This window comes from Triturus cristatus, chromosome 8 (genome assembly GCF_964204655.1).
Source record: "Triturus cristatus chromosome 8, aTriCri1.1, whole genome shotgun sequence".
In the NCBI taxonomy this organism is placed as follows: domain Eukaryota; kingdom Metazoa; phylum Chordata; class Amphibia; order Caudata; family Salamandridae; genus Triturus; species Triturus cristatus.
In genome coordinates this window covers 296,094,735-296,111,554 of record NC_140591.1, presented here as the reverse complement: position 1 = coordinate 296,111,554, position 16,820 = coordinate 296,094,735, and the positions used below count along the sequence as shown (strand labels likewise).

At 44.3% G+C, this 16,820-nt stretch overlaps 1 protein-coding gene across 1 annotated transcript in view; it reads right to left on the bottom strand.

Moving 5' to 3' along the window:
• MPHOSPH8 (M-phase phosphoprotein 8) overlaps positions 1 to 16,820 on the bottom strand; it is a 209,300-nt gene that overhangs the window by 166,200 nt on the left and 26,280 nt on the right. Inside the window, exon 2 of the mRNA XM_085621552.1 lies at positions 10,101 to 10,256. Coding sequence (XP_085477678.1) covers positions 10,101 to 10,256 — 156 coding nt within the window. The remainder of the gene's footprint in view (positions 1 to 10,100; positions 10,257 to 16,820) is intronic.

Below are 16,820 nucleotides of genomic sequence, written 5' to 3'. Positions count from 1 at the left end.
GGCACCATTTGCACACGGGGTGGAGAGAGTGTGGATAATTATTTTTTTTATTATTTTTTTTTTAAATATTTTAGTTTATCTCAGGTGTAATAAGCCATGCACAATTGGTGCCCTTCGGGCACCAATTGCCCACGTGGTTGAAGAGAGTGTGGCTAATTTTTTATTTTTTTTTATTTTTTACCGTACGCGTACGGTAAGCGTAATCGGCGAAATTACCGAAAAAAATAAAAATTCCGTTTTTGGCCTTGGGGGATCTTTGGGGACTCCCTCAACATGGCTATGTGTGTGGGAGCTGTCTAAACAGCCCCTTTACATGTTTTTGGGCTTTATATTTTAAAAATCACTCTCAGTGCGAGAGAGAAAATGGCGGCCGCCGCTTCCTGGTTTCGGCCGATTCGAATGTTTACTTAGATCTAAGAGCCAATCAGAATCGCGCTTGCGCACGCCACCGTACGCGTACGGTAAGCGTACCGTAAGCGCACCGTAAGCTGGCTCAGATATATATATTGATTTAAAGGCTATTTTCTCAGAATCTACTGAACAGATTTACACCAAACCTACAAAAGGCACTTCCTTGACCTGAGGACTACCTCTCTGCCAAATTTCTAGTAATTCTGTTCAGCCGTTCGGGCTGTAGCCCTGTCTAAAATGCATGGGAAAAACGCGTTTTGGGACCCCCCTTTTATCTCAGCCCCCGCTTGACGAATCCCCCCGAGACTTTCAGGGTAGGAGCGGAGCGTAGCGCCCCACCTATTTTGAAAAATTCGCGAGGATTCGTCGACCGGCGCCAAAGTTATTCAAAATAGAATGTTGCGGATTTCCTATGGAAACGTGGTCCTAACTTTAACTACCTACTGGCGACCGCCAGTAGGTAATATATATATATATATATAGATATATATATTCACTTAAAAAACCATAGGTTTCATACATGTTATAGTTAGGTGGACATTTCTCTCATAAAAAAACAATGAAATTCCCCAGTTATAGTTAGTTCAGATAACTATACCTCGCGCGCCCGCAATCCACTGCTCATGACGTCACATATTACATCACTCATGACTTGGTCAGTGGCATCACTCATGACATCACTGATGACATCGTCCTTGTGATAGAGTGGAGGTCGCGCGAGTTATAGTTATCTGAACTAACTATAACGGGGGAATTTCATTGGTTTTTTACGAGTGAAATGTCCACCTAACTACAACATGTGTGAAACCTATGGTTTTTTAAGTGAATTTGCAAGGTTTTTTAAATGCTAATTCCTAACTATAACGTGTGTGAAACCTATGGTTTTTTCAGTGAATTTGTACGGTTTTTTAAATGCTAAGTTATGTATGTATTATTATATTTTTTATATATTTATTTTACAATAAACTACGTATTAAAAAGTTTATTTATTTTTTTTCAGTGTTTTTCACGGTGCGTGCACCCCGCGATTTTTTGAAAAAAATTTAAATGTTTTTTCTGCCTTCGGGGTCCTTCAGGGACCCCCTGACAAAGGCTAGGGGGTCAGGAACTCTCTACCCTGCCCCCTTTTCACGTTCGCCACCTTCCTTTTTCACTCTCGCACTCAAAACAAACAAAATGGCGGCCGACACTTCCTGATTTCGACCGATTCGAACGTTGGCTGACATTTAACCACCAATCAGAATTACGCTCGCGCACGTTAGGGTGCGCGGCTATAGATATTTATGTGCTTTTAACTCAATTTTCTCAGGAACTACTGAACAGATTGACTCCATATATGCAAAAGGCACTTCCCTGACCTGAGGACTGCCTCTTTGCCTAATTTCAAGTGATTCTGTTCAGCCGTTCGGGCTGTACCTTCGACTAAAGGTCCTATGGGAAAATGCATGGGGAAAATGCGTTTTGGGACCCCCCTTTTTTCTCGGCACCCGCTTGACGAATCCCCCCTGAGACTTTCAGGGTAGGAGCTGAGCGGAGCGCCCCATTAGTTTTGAAAATTTCGCGAAGATTCGTCAACCGGCGCCAAAGTTATTCAAAATAGAATTTTGAGATTTCCTATGGAAACACGGTCCTAACTATAACTATCTACTGGCGACCGCCAGTAGATAATATATATATATATATATATATATATATATATATAAATTCACTTAAAAAACCATAGGTTTCACACGTTATAGTTAGGTGGATATTTCACTCGTAAAAAACCAATGAAATTCCCCCGTTATAGTTACTCGCGCGACTGCAATGCACTGCTGATGACGTTACATATTACATCACTCATGACATGGTCAGTGACATCACTCATGACATCACTGATGACATCATCCTTGTGATAGAGTGGCGGTCGCGAGAGTTATAGTTATCTGAACTAACTATAACGGGGGAATTTCATTGGTTTTTTACGAGTGAAATATCCACCTAACTATAACATGTGTGAAACCTATGGTTTTTAAGTGAATTTGCAAGGTTTTTTAAATGCTAATTCCTAACTATAACGTGTATGAAACCTATGGTTTTTTCAGTGAATTTTCACGGTTTTTTAAATGCTAAGTTATGTATGTATTATTATTTTTTTTATATATTTATTTTACAATAAACTACGTATTAATTTTTTTTTTTTTGGGTTTTTCACCGTGCGCGCACGGTGCGCGCACCCCCCCCCGATTTTTTTAAAAAAAATATATATTTTTTTTCTGCCTTCGGGGTCCTTCAGGGACCCCCTGGCAAAGGCTAGGGGGTCAGGAACTCTCTACCCTGCCCCCTTTTCACGTTCGCCACCTTCCTTTTTCACTCTCGCACTGAAAACAAACAAAATGGCGGCCGACACTTCCTGATTTCGACAGATTCGAACGTTGACTAACATGTAACCACCAATCAGAATTACGCTCGCGCACGTTAGGGTGCGCGCACGGTACGCGCTTATAGATATTTATATGCTTTTAAATGCTATTCTCTCAGGAACTACTGAACAGATTGACACCAGACCTGCAAAAGGCACTTCCCTGACCTGAGGACTACCTCTCTGCCAAATTTCAAGTAATTCTGTTCAGCCATTCGGGCTGTACCTTCGACTAAAGGTCCTATGGGAAAATGCATTGGGAAAACGCGTTTTGGGACCCCCCTTTTTTCTTGGTCCCCGCTTGACGAATCGCCCAGAGACTTTCAGGGTAGGAGCTGAGCGGAGCACCCCATTAGTTTTGAAAATTTCGCGAGGATTCGTCAACCGGCGCCAAAGTTATTCAAAATAGAATTTTGAGATTTCCTATGGAAACACGATCCTAACTATAACTATCTACTGGCGACCGCCAGTAGATAATATATATATAGTGATCTATATAGGCGTTTTTGATCTGTGTGAACATCAATTTATTATTTGCATGTGTTCCATTATTATCTGCTTGTGTTTTATTCCCTTGCATTTGACTTGTGACTGTTCCAGTATTATGAATATTATTTGCCTATGTTCTATTTTCTTGCATTTCACTTGTGAATGTTCCATTATTATTATCTGCTTAGGTTTTGCTCCCTTGCATTTCACTTGTGAATGTGTCTGACTTGTAAATGTTTATTATTTGCATGTGTTATACCAGAATTCTCAGCTTGTGTTTTATCCCAGGGATTTGATTATTTTGAGTGCGTTTCATTATTATTTGTCTGCACATACATATAAGTATATTTATATTTGCATGTTGTTTTACCGGATTCATTTGACATCTGGGAAATCCTTTCTGTTAGAGAGTGTTGCACTAATTAAACCCCATGCTTTATTCTGAAAAGTGTCTTTTGATGTGCCTCATTTCATGAGTGTGGAGCCCCCTTTCCAGGTGCTTTCTTGTTTTACTGAGTTCCACTGCTGGGGAGAGCTGAATTTCTTTCATTTGCGAGTGTAAAGCAAGACAGGGGCTACGTAGCTCCCCTCCTTCAGCCTTTATAGTCCCTGGGGACACCATCCCCAGGCAGGCTCCATTACAGGTGTGAGCCCTGTGACCATCCACGGCTCCCATCGAACATCACGTTGGGGGCGGTGGGAGGAGCCCAAGGGCCCCACAGCCCCAGTCAGCTCACCGCACGGTGCGCGAGCCAGCACTGCTCCCAACCGGAAAAAAATGCTGCTTTTTACATGCTTCCTCCAGGCAGGAACAATAGGTGATTTGTTTTGCTGCCAGCACCAGTTTGGCAGGGAAACAGAACACAAGTCAGCTCCCAGTTGGCGGGAGCATTTTGGAAATTTCCCGCCGGCTGGGAGCAGGCTTAGTGTTTGCTTCAGTTTGGCGGGAGATATAAAAATGCTCACGCCTGGCGGGATCAAACACATTTCCATGTTTTTTTTATTTGTTTTTTCATACATTTTGCAGAGAATTCTGCGATATTTGCAGCAAACTTAAAAAAAAAAAATGTTTTCCTAGATTCTATCTTTAGTTGTAATTCAAGTCACAAAAATATGGTTGTCCTTACGAAAATGCCCTTTTCTACTGGTGGTTTGCCTAAACTCAATTGTGATTCATGGGGTTGAGGGGAGCAGTATTAGAAGAAACAAGGGGCATGCACTAACATTTGTTCTCTTACAGTGCGTTATGCTTCATTCATGTTTTCGAAGAATGGCTTTACCATTTCAGGGAAAGAAATCACAGCTCATCTACCCCAATAGTTCCTTTGTAGCTCCTTGAGAGGCCCTTAGTCCCTCAAAACGTCAATCGCCCACTTGTTTAAAACCACTGATTTGTGAAACAGGACAAGACAGCTGCACAGATGCAATTAGACAGGTAGAGAGAGACTAACAAAGTGCACATAGATACGGTAAAGAGAGACTAACAAAGTGCACATAGGTACGGGCACAAACTTACACATGCAATTGGCTCATTGTGTGGTCTTAAGCCAGAATCGTTCTGCAGTGATTCGGACTAGTGCAAGAACACACAAGCTTCTAAAGCTAAATAGATTGATTACAAAAAAAAAAAAAAAAAAAAAAAAAGTCTAGTTCAGATGATGCAGTTTATTCCACCCAAACGTCTGCACAATGTCTATGTGTAGCAATAACCTGGGTGACTATCAACGACCCGGCACTACTTAAAACCCTGGCATCCACTAGCCCCTCAATTAGAGATTTAGGAGTCTAAATTAAAGGAACAATCACTTAATGACTGTTAGGAATATGCTACTTACCAGTATGCATCTGTTCTTGGCATGTAGAGCTGCAGAGTCACACACTGAGGATAAGATCGCCATCTGGTGTTGGGCTCGGATGATTGCAGGTTGTTGTTGTCTTCGGAAGAAGCCTTTGGTCACGAGGTTGGTGACTCCTCCCCTGGACAACAGTGCGCATGGGCATCCACTCCATCGTCAGATTGTTTTTTCGCCATGATGGGAAAAGATGGAGTGTATAGGAATGAAAGAAAGGATGTCCATGTGTAATGTCTAAGTAAGACGGATGCTGGAACAGATACAGGTCCCGGGGAGGCGGGCGGGCGTGTGTGACTCTGCAGCTCTACATGCCAAGAACAGATGCATACTGGTAAGTAGCATATTCCGTTCGAGGCATATGAGCTGCAGATCACACACTGAGGATAGATTATACAGCAGTGCTTCCCCTTAGCGGTGGTCGCCTGTATCCGTTGCAGCAGCTTGAAATAAAGTTTTTAGGACAGCCTGGCCCACTGAGGCCTGTTGTTTGGCCTGCACGTCAACACAATAGTGTTTAGTGAAGGTATGCGTGGTAGACCACGTGGCTGCCTTGCAAATGTCTTCTAAGGGAATGTTACCTAAGAAGGCCATAGAAGCCCCTATTTTACGCGTGGAGTGCGCCCTAGGGGGAACTGTAAGTGTACGTTTAGCCTTTAGGTAGCATATTTGGATGCATTTAACTATCCACCGGGCTATACCTGATTTGGAGATCGGATTGCCTTTATGTGGTGGTGCGAAAGCAACAAAGAGTGGTTTTGTCTTTCGAAAAGGTTTTGTCCTGTCGATGTAATAAAGCAAGGCTCTTTTGACATCTAAGGTATGTAGGGCCCTTTCAGCTACGGAGTCTGGGTTTGGGAAAAAGACTGGTAGCTCTACTGATTGGTTAAGGTGGAAAGGGGAAATCACTTTTGGAAGAAATGTAGGGTTTGTCCTAAGAACCACTTTGTTACGGTGTAGTTGTAAGAAAGGTTCCTCTAGTGTAAGGGCTTGTATTTCACTTACTCTGCGTAGGGAAGTGATTGCGATAAGGAAAGCTACCTTCCATGTTAGGAATTGTAATTCACATTTGTGCATAGGTTCAAATGGGGGGCCCATGAGTCTTGTTAGAACCACATTGAGATTCCACACTGGGGCAGGTGGCAATCTTGGGGGAAGAATTCTTTTGAGACCTTCCATAAACGCTTTGATGGCTGGTACCTTAAAAAGGGACAGGTGTTGCCTATTTTGCAAGTAGGCTGCCAAGGCTGCTAGGTGTAAACGTATAGAGGAATACGCTAGATTGCATCTTTGCAAGTGTAGTAGATAGCAAATGATGTTTTGGATGGAAGCATCCAATGGATGTATGTCATTATTAGCGCAGTAGATGGCAAATCGTTTCCATTTAGCGGTATAACACGCTCTAGTAGTAGGTCGTCTGGCTTCCTTTATGATATTCATACAGTCTGGAGGGAGATTGAGGTATCCGAACTCTAAGACCTCAGGAGCCAGATCGCTAGGTTCAGTGTTTGAGGATCTGGGTGTCTGATTTCTCCATGGTTCTGGGTTAATAGATCCGGGGAGAGGCGTAGCCTTTGATGTGGAACTAAAGATAGTTCCAGAAGTGTGGTGAACCACGGTTGACGTGCCCAAGTGGGAGCCACTAGTATTAGTGTTAGTGACTGTTGTTTCAGTTTGCGTACCACAAATGGAACTAGTGGGAGAGGCGGAAAAGCGTACGCAAATCTGCCTGACCAGTTCATCCATAGGGCATTGCCCTTCGACTGTGGGTGTGGAAACCTGGCGGCGAAGGTTGGGCATTTTGTGTTTTCGGGAGTGGCGAACAGGTCTATGTCTGGTTGTCCCCATTTTTGGAAGAAGGGGAGTAGAACCTTGGGGTGTAGTTCCCATTCGTGGATCTGCTGTGTGTGGCGACTGAGGAGGTCGGCCACTTGATTGTGGATCCCTGGGAGATGTTCTGCTAACAGGTAGATGTTTTGGGGAATTGCCCATCTCCAGATTTGCTGTGCCAGTTGGGACAGTTGGAGAGAATGTGTCCCTCCCTGTTTCTGTATATAATACATTGTCGTCATGTTGTCTGTGCGTATGAGGACAGTTTTGTTCTTTAGGTGAACCTGAAAGGATTTTAGTGCTAGGAACACTGCTAAGAGTTCCAGGTGGTTGATGTGGAGCAGTTTCTGTTGACTGGTCCATCTGCCCTGAGTGGTATGGTGAAGGAGGTGGGCTCCCCACCCTGTGAGAGATGCGTCGGTAGTTAGCACAACTTGTGGAAGAGGCTCTAAGAACGGTCGCCCTTTGGACAGGTTGATGGTGTTCCACCATTTCAGTGAGCGAAGCGAGCGACTGCCCACCAACACCAGATCGGTAAGTTGTCCGTGAGCTTGGTTCCACTGTTGTGCTAGACATTCCTGTAAGGGACGCATCTGAAGTCGTGCGTGTGGGACTATGGAGATGCAGGACGCCATCATGCCTAGGAGCTGCATGAACACTCTTGCTGGAAGAGATGGATGAGTTTGAAATTGAGAGATGATCTACTGGTGCTGTGTCTGGAAATGTAAAAGGGTCGTTTGGATCAACAGGATCATTAAATAAATCAGGGTCCGCCCCTCCCCCTAAGTCATCATTATCATCCTGTGGAGGAGGTGAATGATAGGGAGATGGTAAAGGTAAAGGAGAAGGAGGAGGAGGAGGGGGGACGGGTTAGGAGGAAATACAGGAGAGGAAGGACGAAGTGGTGAAGTGGCACAGTCCTTTTTCCGTATGGGAGCTGGAGGAGGTGTGATGTCCAGCTTCCGCTTTTTATATGGGACGGCAGTCACATGTCCAGTGTCGGGATTGATGTAGATCCGCTTTTGAGTAGGATCTGGGCGAAAAAGTTAATCTGGCTCCGAAGGTGGTGGCGGCGGCGGCGACGGCCGCTTCGGGTCTTTATGAGCTTTTTTTGGTGTGGACGTAGTTTTCGGTGCCAATGATGTTTTCGGTGCCGAAGGATGTTTCGGGTCCGATGGATTTTTCGGTGCCGATGGCTTCGGTGCCGAGGGACTTTTAGGCATCGATGTCGAAGAACGTTTCGGCGCCGGTGGAGACTTCGGTGCCGAAGGAGATTTCGGTCTTGAAGCCTGTTTCGGTGCCGACAGTGGTTGTTTCGGTGCCGAGGGTGTTAAAGGCACAATCACATGAGGTTTGCTCGAGCCCGAGCTACCTACAGGCTTAGATGTCTTCGGAGCCGGGCCCGAGGGTGGGGCTGCTGAAGAGGATATCCGGTCGCGACTGGGCCCAGCTGGCGGAGTCTTGACCACTGTCTTTTTGGATGGGGCAGGGGCAGGGGGGGTGGTACTCACACGCTGCCCTGGAGTGATGAGGTCATCGGAATCGTCGGCCTCGGACACGATCTCGAGATCTTCGGTGTCATCTTCAGGAACATCTTGAGCAAAGATGTCCTCCGGTTCTGGAGCTGGTTTGGCCATAATATGGCGTCGAGCTCTTCGGTCCCGGAGGGTCTTCTTCGAACGGAAAGCGGCACAAGCTGGACAGGTGGATTCGTTGTGTTCCGGCGACAGGCAGAGGTTACAAACCTCGTGGTGGTCACTGTGGGGGAACTTCGCTCCACACTGGGGGCATTTTTTGAAGGGTGTCCTGTCCATCAGCCGCTTCCGGAACCGGTCCGAGTTGATTTCGACGTCGATGGAATGAAGATTAAAGAGTTAAATCGATTGCTAAAAGTTTTCTGCTGGAGTGGAAAAAAGTTCATCCGAACCCAATGGCGGAAAAAAACAATCTGACGATGGAGTGGATGCCCATACGCACTGTTGTCCAGGGGAGGAGTCACCAACCTTGTGACCAAAGGCTTCTTCCGAAGACAACAACAACCTGCAATCATCCGAGCCCAACACCAGATGGCGATCTTATCCTCAGTGTGTGATCTGCAGCTCATATGCCTCGAACAGAAGGCTTCAGCTTACCACAAACGTGCATTGCTAACTTCACTAGGGTGGGACGTGGCCTTAATCCTTACAGATGAGCATAGTAGTGCACTTTCAGGCAGGGGCAAATCCTCTATTGTACTAGAAGAGCAACTGTATTCCAGGATTGTCGGTCTGTTAAAATGTTGATGGAAAAAAATTCTTCTTTAGAATCTGAATGTTTGCAGGGTCTCAGATAACGAATGAGAGCAAAAATTTTAAGGGCAAGATAAGAAGTTGGACAGAGAGTCTGCTGTACAGCCGAAAACGTGCGATTCCCCAGAAATAAAATAACTTTGTTTAAAATGTTATGTTGTAATAATATAAAAATCTGTATGGTTTATGCAGCTACATTCGAAAATCCAAGTGGAAATCAGGAACCTATGGAGCCGAGCATCAACTGGGAGTTCGACATATGTTTAATGAAAGTGGTTAAGCAAGTCAATTTTCATGCCGGAGTCAAAAGTGTCCTTCCAGTAACAGCTTCAAGGATGATTTACCAAACTGTCATGGTTGTAAAGTTGCTGAGTGTTGCCAAGCTCATTCACCTTTGTCCCCTGCACAACACAACCATGGCAAAATCTCATAGATTCAGCTGTTGTACAAATACAAGTGAAATTTTAAGAGCATCATTTAAGGCATGTGCGGAGCCCTAGTGGCAACATTTGGTCAAAGTGTTTAACTTCTTTATAAGAAAAGTAAGAAAACTCACCCCTATATTATATCCAACTATACACACATTATCATCACTGAGCCCATCTCTAAAGAGGGCCCCCCACCTCAAGTTCAGGAATGGCAAATTTGTGTAAATACATGTAACGTTTTACCTAGAGCATGTCACACGCAAACCAGAACAATAGGATTCTCAAGAGGAAATTTAGCACTCGAAATTCAGATTTACACAGTGACACGGTAATTGTTAACAAGTAACTTGAATGCAAGACTTACACAATAAGCATGTTTAAAAAAGCAGGGTTGTATTTTTACCTGTACTTCTTTCTTCGCTGGCTTGGCTTTGGGTTCAATAAACTTTTTCCTAAATGCTAGCAGCACTTCCCTACAATCCTCAAGATGAGATGCGGGTTCCCAGGTGTCATCATCAGAAGAGTATCCTTTCCAGCGCACTCTGTACAAGACCTCCCCCTAGAACAACAAATTACACAAGAGGTAACAAATTACATAAGAGGTAAAATATAACATTTAGACTCAAAATGCTGACATCAGAAAAGAAGTCTATTTTTCTATGTATTGAGCTGTAGGAAGTTTCCCTTTTGATATGGTTACCCCCACTTTTTGCCTGATAACTGGTATAATTTTGACTGAAAGTCTGCTTTCCCCAAAGTGTACCATTGTTTCACAATTGGCAACCCTCTAGGATCCACGCAAGCCCGTAGTGAATGGTACACCTGGTACTTAGTGCATTGGGGCTAAAGAAGGTCCTCGAAGGCTGCAGCACGAATTGTACTACCCTAAGGGACCCTTCACCATGCTCATGCAAACTGTCATTGCAGCTTGGTGCAGAGAAAACCGAAGAGTAGACATGACACACATCCCTGTGTTCCATGCCTGCCAGCACTACATGTGGTATAGGTAAATAACCTCTACGGCAGGCCTAAGAGCCCTAAGGCAGGGTGCACTATACCCATGTGAGGTCTTAACTGCGAGAGTGGATGTGTCCCGGTGATATCCAAGTTCACCCGTAGACATTACCAGTGCACAGGGAAGTCATAACGAGTACAAGGGCTGGACACCCAACATTGCGTGTTCCCCAACTACCTGATGGCCTCACTGTACCCCAAGGTGTTGGTTACCGAGCACCTCATCATAATAAAACCACATTGATGCCAGTGCTTAATTTATTAATAAATGCACACAGAGGGCACCTTAGAGGTGCCCCCTGAAAACCTACCAACTACCAGTGTGTTGACTAATTAGTCACGACCAGCCAGCCACCGTAAGACAGGTTTCTGAACTCCTGAGGTGAGAGCCTTCACTCTCTGAGGACAGGAACAAAGTCCGCTGTCTGGGTACTCCAGGCGAGAAGCGTCAAAGGCATGCCACCTTTGTTACGCATCCTGGGCCTCTCCAGATAGTGGAACTTCTACCCCCTGTCCTGACCCACTTTTTGGCAGCAAGACAGACAGGAAACTTGGTTAGATTTGGAGGTGTGCCCACAGTCAGTCAGCAACACCCCTACGGCAGGCCAGCTGATATGGACCCTACTTTTCAGATTCCTCCATGTTTTTTTGGGGTGGAATTAGCAATGTAGGGTCAGGGTAATGCCCACTTCCCACAGGAAGGGGTCATATAGAGGGTGTAGACACCCTAAAGATAGGTAGCCAATTGGCTACTACCTGTCACTCCCCACAATATCCCTATCGGATCAACAGAAGGAAGATGAAGATGAGTTACTGTCTGGCAAGAACTGCAGCAGAACTTTGGAATTCATCTCGAAACCCTGCCTTCCTCAGCCCTCTCTTGACAATCGTGACAGAGGGACTCATCCTGCTAGCTGTAGAACTACCAAAGTCTTGGGTTGCTTGCCAACACTTCAACAAACACCTAAAGTCTCCCCTGGAGTAGAGGAGCTACTGCCCTGCAGTCATCAGGTACCAACAAGCAGAGGCCCGGTCCACCGCCTTGCAGCTCCCAGGCCCGACTTACACCGAAGACGACCAGGAGAAGGTCCTCATGCTCTGGAAGGCCAGATCAGTCTCCCACCCAAGAGTGTTAGGACACCAGAGCCAACCGGAGCCATGCTGTACCAACCCATGGGATACTGGACGCCCTGCACTGAACACTGATCCCAAGTGTCCAGTCCGGACACTCACTGCACCAAACAGCCATCGAGGGACTCCGCATCGCTGAAAACCACTTCGAGAGTGGCCCAGCTGCATCTATTTTGCCCCTGCCAGCTGTTTTTCCCTGACCACGAGGGGCAACTTTGTGCACCCAGCCCAGCTGCCCTAACCACTCTTCTCCCGAGCCCCCAGGCCTGGGTCCCAATGAACCAGCTGTGCACCCGTGCTCCAAGAACCCTTGCGACCTGAGCCCCCGTTTGGGAGTCCTCGGACTTGCCCCAAGTCCCCCTGTGCAGTCTCTTTACAGGTGGCCTCCTCTTCTCCGTAGCGCCAGCTACTAGCCTCACCAGCACCATGCTCCCGGTAGAACCCAGGCTGTTCCCGAAGAACTGCGGGTAGTGCTATGAACCTTGACCCGCTACTACTCCGATCCCAGAAGGTGAACCCCTGAAACCGATTGCACCTACCGTTTTGCATCTTCGACTTTTCCTCCCATAGGATTGCATTTTGCATTTATGCGCACGTTTGAAACGTTTACTTATCTGTGTATATTTTTTTATCAAAAAACTGTACTTACATTGAAACGAAGTTTGAAATATATGCAAAATGAAGTATTCTTTTTCTAAATTAGTCTCGGATTTATTCTTGGAGGGTGTGTTTCATTTATTGCCTCTGTGAGTACAACAAATTCTTAGCACTACTTTCTGGTAAGCGTAACTGCTCGCCCACACTATCACAAAAGATAACATTAGTATTATCTACTTTAGCCTCTGTAAACCAATTGGGGACATACAGGACTCTCCACAGTGTACTTCTTTTTAGTACACTATATAGCGAGCCAGACTCCTACATAAGCTGTTAAACAAAGGTCAACTGAGAAGGCTATAATAGTATTTGAAAAGAGTTCTGCCATCCATTGTAATTGCACAATAAAAGTTAGGGTTAAGTCCTCGAATGCAGGCACTGTCGTCAATCTTGAAATCTTTGGCAACTCACTGATCCTAGGACTGATGTTAGAACAATACACAACATGCACTCCAGCTAGAGTTTTTTCAAGTCTATGTTAGACCTGGTGTAGGTTGGCTTAGTATATGGTGCTCACTTATGTAAGTGTAGCACCCTGCACTAATCCAGACAACCCTTACTGTATTGTATTTGCATTCATATAGCACTTACTACCGCTGACGAGTCGTCAAAGTGCTTATTCGGCAAGTAGCACACTACTCCGGAACTCATAAAGGCTTCATGATGAATTAGTATAGTGAGATGTGAAAATGTTAGTCTGTTATTTGGATTGATAAGAACTAATGGAGGGATCGAAGGAAGGGTTTAGAATTTTTTTATTTTTTTTGTAATTCATAGCAGTAGGAGGGGGTTTGGGATGAGTAAAGGGGAGGTGGAGAGAGAAGAGTCAGAGGGAGGGGTTTAGAAAGACTTGTTTGGGAGGTCTGAAAAAAGGAGGTCTGAGATGATGCAAGGAGGGGTAGAGGAGGGAAGAGTCTAGAAAGGGTTATTTTGGGGATCATAGTAGTGGGGTTTGGGATGAATGAGACAGTGGAGGTAGAGGATGTATAGCTAGAGGGATAGAGTGAGAAATAGGGTAGTGCATGGAAAAGAGTAGTAGAATGAGTAACGTTATATATATATATATATATATATACATACACACACTTCAAATGCAATAAATGGGTGTACAATAACAAAACAGAACTACTATACAACGAGGTTTCGCCAATCACCTACCTTGAGCCCAATCTCATTATCTCTAATGACTAAGAGGAAGAAAACAAAATACACACAGTCTCCAAACATCAACCGTATGCTGTTACATTGGTCTCGGCTCTTCATTTTATAAGGCATCACCATGTCAAACTTAGCTAAAGAGACTGAATCGAACATCCAGTTCTGTAGCATGGTACTGAATGTAGAGCTGTGCAGGTTTGTAAGTCGGTCAGTCACCACTGGGATATGCATGAACTTGAGAATGACTTGTACAATACAGTGATGCCTGCACTGCATCTGCACAACCTGGGCACACCGTACGCATGTGAAACAACATATAGCCAAGTAAAAATCCAAAAGAGGCATAACAAATGGCAAACAAATCTTAGTCATGAAGGCCAATCTTGAACTACTTTCCTTTGATCACAACACTTATTCAATTCCTTTCCACTTCAATCATCACTGCTTTATCTCAATGTTCCTCAAGGAACGTCCATGGTGAAGAAACCCCTGTAAAACTTGTGCCATTGGTCAGATTAGGTACACAGAGTAATCAATTTCCCAGGAGGCTACTCACCTTCAAACAGTATTTTTAGTCAACAGCTTGCTTGTCTTTCGCCACAAATAGTTGCACACTGACAAATGAACTAAAACATCATCGATAAGCACTGGAAAGATGCTGTAATTAAATTGCCCTGCAAGTCACAAGACCTCTCCAATTTGATGAGTGGGATTAAAACAATGATCTGGAGCCCGAAAATGTACTGTTACTGCCACCTCTCAGAAACAAACAGCCAGACAAAAAGGGTTACAGGGACTACCACAAATCTAATGGGAATACCTCCCAATGTGATAGGACCATAACTCAGACTTCTACACTCACACATTTAAACAGGCATGCGGAGCTAGTATCCTAAGAAAAAAGGCTTTTTACCCGTATTAAGAGTTTTGCAGTTTAAATACTTCTTTTTAAATTTGCATACTGTTCATTATTCATTCATCAAGCGGTTGGGGTCCAGACTGTCTTTTTTTAATTTCTTTTGGGCGTCAACAAGTAAGTGGGTATAGTAATGCCCCATGACATCAGACATATGCCCACAATGCAATACTGCTATCTTCAGATAATTTTCCTCTATTTCTGGTGCCCTGTTCTGCTCTTGAGCTTTACTATTATTAATATGTATATATTTTTATCATTTGTTTTTTGCACTTTTTGAATCGACTTCTTGGGGAAGCAGGAGGGTCAAATAAAAATCCTGAAAAGTCTGCAAGCTGCAAAACTATTGTTATTGATAAGTAATCTTTTACCGGTGTGAAATGTTTTTGGATTCACATTCTGTGCATAGATAACACAGCTTTATTACTTGCACTCAGGAGGCTAGATTGGAGAATGTTTTTCTAAATGTGTACATCATGGACGTTGTGGCTGCTATGCAGATATTGTTTACTCCATTTTATTCTGGTGGAAAGCGCTTCTTATTTTTCTCACACCATTTTCCCTGCTGTACTGTAGCATATTTGCACGAGCTGCACTTGCTGCTATTCAGGATATGGAAGTAGGTCTCCTTGAGGTCTATGGTTGCCAGGTCATCCCCTTTAAGGGTGGGGTCATTTAGAACTTGTGTTTTGATGAACCCTTTTTCAAAATTAAAAAGGTACAAAGATGAGCCTCAAAGTCAAGTGCTGTTTTTTTATCTGAAAGTACGTGGAGAACACTTAATTTCTGTGTGTATTTTGGTACCTTATCAATATCCCCCACCCCACCCTCCTTTAGCTGGAGGTCTTCTATTTTGTCTTGTTTCCAGATCTCCAAACTCTATGTAGTTTCTGATGTTGAGTACCCCTTTTTCAGAAATTATTTCCTTTGACAACTGGAGGAAACCTCTCAGTCTGCCTCCTATAGGTGTTTGGTGTCAGGGAGCCTAGATTAGATTCATTTTGGGGCCAGGGCAGACACTCTGGTGGTCTGGCTCTTACCCCTGGCCATGCCCACAAAAGTCTGTCTTGGCGTTGTAGGATACTGCCACTGCACGGCTCTTTGGCAGCTGGCTGTGTAGCCGGGGTTTTTGAAGGATGAGCCGATGCCCCCTTCTACCCATTGTCTATCATAAAAATAGCTCCTTTTCTCTACTAGGATCTTCTTACCTGCAGGCCCCCCTGTTGGAGGGAATCAGTCACTGCTACTCCAATCGGAATTGCCCCAGTGAAAGACATGTTAATTATGGATGCCTGTACCTCTTGCTTAAACTCAAATACCCTTAACCAGGTGCGTCTAAGGATGATACCGGTCCATGTCTGCCTGCAGGTTGTGTCAGACAACATCTGACCAAAAGTATCTTTGGGCACAGCCATCTTCTTAAGCTATTGGAAGACAGCCATTGCCCTTTTATTAAACTGGTTTGGGAGGTGTTGCATCAATTCCTGCATCGCCTACCACTGCTGACATCCATACCTGTTCAACTGAGCACACCATTTGTCATTTTGTGGTAGCTGATCTCATTCTTCCACCCACCATTTCTATTCTCTTTATCTGGTGAGAACTGTAAATGTTGGAGCATAAGTTCTCTTACTAGCTGTAAAGACTAATGCAGAGTTTGCTGGAGGATATACACCTGTGTGTATATAAAAAAAACTAAAAAAAGGTTAAAGTGAGGTTAGACCTCCCACAGGATGAGCATTTTTTGTTTTGCTAATAACTGGCCTCATTGGACTAATCTTCACAAAACTTTCCATAAAAAGGTTCATCCACATCAGCTCCTTCCTGGAAAGTTTCAGGGTGATCCATTCAGCAGGGGCCAATAAAAGGGGAGGTACCAAAATGTTTATTTCCCATAGGAAACTTTGGTAAGTGTTAAAGAAAACACCTCAAAACTGATTTGCAACAAATTTGGCCATTCGCCATTTGAGAAATCTGCATTCAAAGAGGTGCACACTGTGGAAATAAAGGGGCTAAAATGTAGTGAAATGTGGACTGCTTGACCTGTTGGACCTTCTTTTATAAAAGAAAAAAAAATTAAAATGGGATACTCTCTTTGGCCCAGGGATCATTTTCTCTCATGGGTCATTTCGGTACTGTGGTACCTAGGCTGGTTTCGTGATCATGAGTGTCTGGTGCTTGATAAAAGAGGCATGAGGTGGATTTAGGAATTGGCACCTTCCTATACGGTGCGCTGACATTTGATTG